Genomic DNA, 6,097 nt, shown 5'->3' with positions numbered 1-6,097 from the left:
CCCAGCCTTGCTGTTACCTTCACGACTATCCCCATTTTGCGGGTAGAAAAACTGACGAGAAGAGTCAAAGGCTTGTCTAATATTCTGTCTGAAGGGAAGAAAATCTTACTTCGGATGTGATTCCTTTCTACTTCCCGCCTATCCTTTCGTACGCATTTGTGTCTTTGTGTTATCTCTTTATCCCTTTATTATTACCATCATTTTTAAAAAATCTTTTTATCTCGTCATCTTTTTCAAGATTCACTAATTTCACATTTGCCAAGAACACCCAAGGGAAAGGTGAAAGCTTTCTACGCATCGCCTGAGAACTGACGCGCGCCTAGTCCACCCTCTTTACTTGAACCTGGGGCTGCACACTGATATGGAAAGACAGGGGCCAAGCGTTCACACGTGGGGAGCGGGAGAGAAAAGCTTTATTCCCCAAGGCGCTATTTTCTCCCTTGTCTGTAAATTGCACAAACTTGACGGTCCCATGCTTTTAAACGCCATTTCTGCCCCTCCCGGCCAATGGGCTTACAAGGCTCAGAACCCCCAGATAATGGTGACGTTCGAATACCCCCCTTCCTTTTTTTTTTTTTTTTAAGGGAGCGTGAATGGAACTTTCAAAGGAAGCAAGCCAGCAGAGCGCTTTGTTGTGCTAAACTAGTTGGGCGAGTTAGGGTGTCGCTGCTCCTGATTGCTCTGGCCAATGGAACCCGATCCACCCCGCTGTGCGTAAGAGCGCAATTAAGGATTTAACCAAGCCTCTACGCTCCCTTCGAGCAGTCTGCCAGAGCTATAACCAGCTCCAGAGAGCTCCCAGCCGCCGCCACCTCCGCCTCCCTCTCTCCCTCCCTCCCTCCCTCGCTCCCCCCTCCCCGCCATGGCTGCCTAGAAGACCCAGCCGCACGCACGCCGCTTGCCTGCTTTCCTGCCAGCCAGCTATGACAGGGGTCTTTGACAGAAGAGTGCCCACCATCCGATCCAGCGATTTCCAGTCCCCTTTTCCGAGCAGCGCAACCGCCTCCGCCATGCACCACCCGCCCCAAGAGTCGCCCACTTTACCCGAGTCTTCGGCAACGGACCCCGACTTCTACAACTCGCCGGGAAGCGCCCCGCATGGCTACGCTTCGCCTTCCTCGGCATCCTATGGCAAAGCCCTCCACCCCTACCAGTACCCCTACCAGGGTATGAGTGGAACCACCGCCAACTACCCCGCAAAAGCCTACGCCGACTACAGCTATGCCAGTCCCTACCACCAGTACAGCGGGGCTTACACTAGGGCGCCGAGTACTGCCAGCCAGCCAGGTGAGAAGGCGCCGCCGTAGCCGCAGTCGCCGGCGGTAGGGGGTAGGGAGGCGGGAGAGCAGTGCTAGGACAGGCCGAGGGGGCGCACTGCAAGTAGGGGATACGCCGCTCATCTCAGGCCGCCTGGGGACGGCGTGAAACCGGAGCTTGGTAGAGAACCGCCGCCCCGATGCCCGCTCCCGCTGAACGACTCAGGTCTGGAGGGTGAAGTGAGTGGTGGGGTGCGTGGGAGATTGAACGAAAACAGTTTTCTTTGTCGCCCCAAAGTTAGGATTGAAAGGCAGGGAATTTGAAAAATGGAAAGTAGGGCAATCCAAGGTTCTCTCCCCACCCCCGCAGTACTGCCCGTTAACAATAACAACAAAAAGAGCGCGGCTGTGAAAAAATTGGGCTATTCGGTGGATTATTTCAGCCCCTCTTCCCCAAACCATTTTTTTTAATATCGCAAAGAGACTGGAAAGCCTGATCCCTTCTATATTTTTGGCATGAAGACGGGCTGAGTTGCGGAGAGGAGCAAATGGGGACAGTATTATTTGATCTTTTTTCTCCCCCTTCTTCTTCTTCTTCCCCTTCCGGTGAAAGGAAGGGGAAGGGACCGACGTTCTCCTGAATAGCGCTAATATGAACGCCCAAATTCGGATGCTGGTTTGCTCCCACACACGGCGAAGCGCGGTCGGAACGGCTTCCTTGCGGTTCCTCAGGAAGCAGGCTGGAGGAAAATGAAGCGCTTCTTTGGAGGCAGCTCGGAATTCTTCCTCTCCGCCACCGCTCACCCCACGCCGCCCCACCCCACCTCCGGCCCCATTCTGTGAATCAAAGGCGAGGAAACTTTTGCGGCTGCCTGCAAGTCTCCGCACCACTTCCCTGGTGGTTCTCCAGAATCTATACATCGCTATGAGTCTTTATGTACGTATGTGTGTATGTGTGTACACATACAGATATACATACAGATAGACGGACATAATACATTTCTCCTTTCTCGCCCACCACCCTGGTATTTCTGTGTGTTTCTTGAGCTGGCCGAGGCTCTCCCCAAAATAAAGGATAACTGCCAGTGGCGGAGTCTCCGTAAAAGGAACCAGACCCAACCGCGCCTCTCCTCTCCTCCCTGCCCCACTCCCGGCCGATCGGCGGCGAGATTATCCTGTATAATCGACTCTCTGTCTGGGCCGGATTTAGCTACTTTCGGCTCAGATGGAGGGGAAACGCTCTCCTACTTTCCCCCCTTTTTTCCCTCTCTCTCTCTGTGGTGGGGGCTTTGAACTCTGCGTATCTCAGAAGGTCCCCTGGTTGGGTTGAATGCGCGAAGGTCCCCTGGTTGGGTTGAATGCGTGTTAAGCCCCCAGTCAAACGGTGAGAGGGAGAAAGAGGGCGCGGTGGGGAGGGAAAAAGCAGTATCGGGACTGAGAATACTGCAAAAGTTTTGTATAAATCAAAGAGCTGCTTTAAGGGGACACTTTTAAAAGCCCGCCTCTTTTCTCTAGCTTCTTGCCGGCACCTCTGCCATTCAGGCATTTTTCTTTCCCTTCAACACTTAGCCAGTCAGATAAATAGCATCCCGTGTAGAGAGTATCTTTCGGCATAGGAGGTGACGCCTGTCCCTCGATTAATTTAAATTTGGCCAGGGATTTGGGCCTGCCAGTTTTGTTTCCGCACCGCCCTGATCTTCTAGGGTCTCTTGCGGACCAAACGCGTTGCGTTTGTTTACAAATCTGAGCCAAGTCTGGGTCAGCAGGATAATTGCGGGACCATCCGCCAGGTTCGGGGAAGGGGAAGTGGGCGTGGTGCCCAGTTTTCAGGATCACCTCCTTCTCCTCCTCTTCCTAAATCTGTTTTTCCCCCTTCCCCATATCCCTATAGAAAAAGAGGTGGCTGAACCCGAGGTACGGATGGTGAATGGGAAACCAAAGAAAGTGCGAAAGCCAAGAACTATTTACTCGAGTTTTCAACTGGCTGCTTTACAACGGAGGTTCCAGAAAACCCAGTATTTGGCCCTGCCCGAGAGAGCTGAGCTGGCCGCCTCTTTAGGCCTGACGCAGACTCAGGTAAGGACCGGCCGCCGGGGGCTGGAGGCTCCCCGCCGTTTCTTACGGTGGGCGAAACGCCTCCAGCAATTTCGCATTGGGCTGTACTCTAAGGAACGCGAGCGACGGGGCTGATCAACCCGGACTTTCTCTGCGGAGGAGTTTGTGGGGTGCTTCTGTAGGCCGCAAGGCATGGGGTGGGGGGGCAAGGAAGGGAGTGCGTGCGTGTGGGCGTGCGTTGAATGTTTACTCGTTTCATCTTCTTCCGCCCGAGCGTTTCTCCCTGCGAGGATTCCGGTGAATCCAACTCCCCCGCCAAATGGGCGCCTGATTCCACCGTCGGAGGCATCAGCCAGATCCCTTTGGGGCGGGGAAGGGGATCTTGTAAGGCAAATTCAAAAAGCTGTGCCTCGCTGGGTGGAAATGAACCGAGCTTTTAACTTTTCTGCGCGCAGTTCCGAACCAAGCGCTTTTGTTTACAAACCTGGGCATTCCCAGCATTCGAGCGGTGGGCTTTTCGGTAGTGCCCGAGTTTTTTTACCTTCTCGGGATCAAAAGGGGGGGGGAGGGATAAGGTGGGAGGATCTTCTACTGATCAGCTCGGCCCGTGGGGGAGGGGGTCGACTTGTCAAGAGAGCTGCGGAGGACCGTAGTGGGGACTCCTGCGGAGGTTTGGATCCTGCAGAAAGGTGTTTTTTTTAAACGTGTACCTGGTTTTAGTTCCGTTTTGCTTAGGAGTTAAGTGTTCAACCGGCCTCCTCTTTCCGTTTATTTATTTTATCCCCTTTGCTGTTTTCCTCTCCTCACCCTCCATGTTTTCAAAACTCTTTGGGACAACCGCTATGATATGGTTTAAATATCTGCCCCATGTCCAGAAAGTGGGTAAAAAGCACTGACACACATATTGCATCCCGTTTTTAATACTGTAAAAACGCCATTCCTTTAAGGGATTTTTTTTTTTTTTTTTTTTTGCATTTCGTATTTTCCGCGCCTGTATTTGGAATTAAAAGTGTTTTGTTTTCATTCTTGTCTCTGATGCTCTGGACAACCTCCGGAGGCTGTTTTGCCCGAGAGAGGCAAGTTCGAGCCACAGGAGAGACTTACGCCTTAGTACCTGCGGAAGGCCAAGAGGTATTTTTTGCCTGTTAGGATCCTTAAAACAGTGATTTTCAACCTTTTTTGAGCCGCGGCACATTTTTTACATTTACAAAATCCTGGGGCACACCACCAACCAAAATGACACCCTAAGACACTCTCCTCTTTTTCCATCCCTGTCTCCTCCTCGCCCTTGTGTGTGTGTGTGTGTGTGTGTGTATACACACTCTTGAACCATTTCCAAAAACAGATGAGGGCTGGGGGTTTTCTCTCTTATTCTTTGGGTGCTTTTTATCATATGCTTTAAATCAAGAGTCACTTCTCTCTCTTTTGTGTCATTTTCTGCCTCAATCATTTTCTCATTTCTTTTTTCCTCCCCTTTTTGCTCATCTCTCTCTCTCCCTTTCTCTCCTTTTCTCTCTCTTGCTTTCTTTCTCTCTTGCCTTCTTTCTCTCTCTTGCTTTCTCTCTTTTCTTTCTCTCTTGCTTTCTCTCTCTCTCTCACTCACACTCTTTCTCTCTCTCTTGCTTTCTTTCCCTCTTTCTTTCTTTCTCACTCACTCTCACTCTCTCAGCAAAAAGTTGCGAGACTGGTTGAAAAACACTGCCTTAAAAGATGCTGCCTTTTTTGCTCAGGGCGACTCTTCGCGTTCTCACAGCCTCCCTACCTGCATGGGTGCAAATCTGTACTCGGTTTGTTGCCAATCTAGCCCCCGCTTATCTAACCATTTCCACTTTCTCTGAAGCAAGCGCGTCCCTCGGGGCCGGACGTAGAGGCAAAGCTCGGGAAGCTGAGACCGTAGACTGACCGATTCAAGAGGGCGTCTTGAGCTGCTTTCCGCCGCCGGTTAAGTCCGGGCTGAGAAATGATTTCCGGAGGGAGGGTCCTTTTAATTTATTTATTTTTTTAAAAAAAATCTGTTGGGATGTTCAGACCTGCCGTCCCTCTCTGACTTTTGCCCCCCCCTTTTTTTCCCTCTTCAAGGTGAAAATCTGGTTCCAGAACAAAAGGTCGAAGCTCAAGAAGATTATGAAAAATGGGGAGATGCCTCCGGAACACAGCCCCAGCGCCAGCGACCCAATGGCGTGTAACTCTCCGCAGTCCCCTGTCTTGTGGGAATCTCAGGGCACGGCCCGGTCTCTCAGCCACCACGCTCACACCCACGGGGCGGCTTCCAACCCGTCTCCCGCGTCGACTTACCTGGAGAACTCTTCCTGGTATTCCGGCGCAAACCCTCTGAATGGTCACCTGCAGTCGCACAGCTCCCTCCAGCATTCCTTAGTGTTGGCTTCCGGGACAATCTATTAAAACGGGCGGTCCTTTTAATTTTTTAAAACCACCATTCCTTCCTCTCTTGTTTTGGACTCGATTGCTTTTGTTCATGAAGGGAAATAATAATAATTAATATTAATAATAATAATTAATAAAAAGGGGGGAACCTTCTCTTTAAGGAAACTATAACAGGATGAAATGTGTAAAGCTTGTGCATGTAATTTATTGCATTTCAAAGGAAACTTTCTTTCCCCCTTCCCCCCCGTCTTCTTCCCCCATTGCTTTTGTTACGTTTTATTTTTTATTTTTGAAGTCGGATTTTGGATTTGCGTTTTGTTCTCAAGCAAGCAGCCTGGACACTTTCAAAGGTGCCTTGAAATCTTATGACCTCAACTTTTTTCAAGAGACTTTTTTTCAAT

General features: G+C 50.8%; 1 protein-coding gene across 1 annotated transcript; it reads left to right on the top strand.

Annotated features, from left to right (window-relative positions):
- Positions 1–903: 903 nt before the first annotated feature.
- DLX5 (distal-less homeobox 5) lies at positions 904–5,734 on the top strand. Its single transcript, XM_070767410.1, has 3 exons — positions 904–1,287; positions 3,148–3,332; positions 5,391–5,734. The coding sequence occupies exons 1-3, from the start codon at positions 924–926 to the stop codon at positions 5,712–5,714; spliced, it is 873 nt and encodes a 290-aa protein (XP_070623511.1). The 5' UTR covers positions 904–923; the 3' UTR covers positions 5,715–5,734.
- The last annotated feature ends 363 nt before the right edge of the window (positions 5,735–6,097 follow it).

The sequence above is a fragment of the Erythrolamprus reginae genome, chromosome Z (assembly GCF_031021105.1).
Source record: "Erythrolamprus reginae isolate rEryReg1 chromosome Z, rEryReg1.hap1, whole genome shotgun sequence".
NCBI lineage: Eukaryota > Metazoa > Chordata > Lepidosauria > Squamata > Dipsadidae > Erythrolamprus > Erythrolamprus reginae.
The sequence above is the reverse complement of the archived record's forward strand: the minus strand, read 5'-3'. Positions and strand labels throughout refer to the sequence as shown.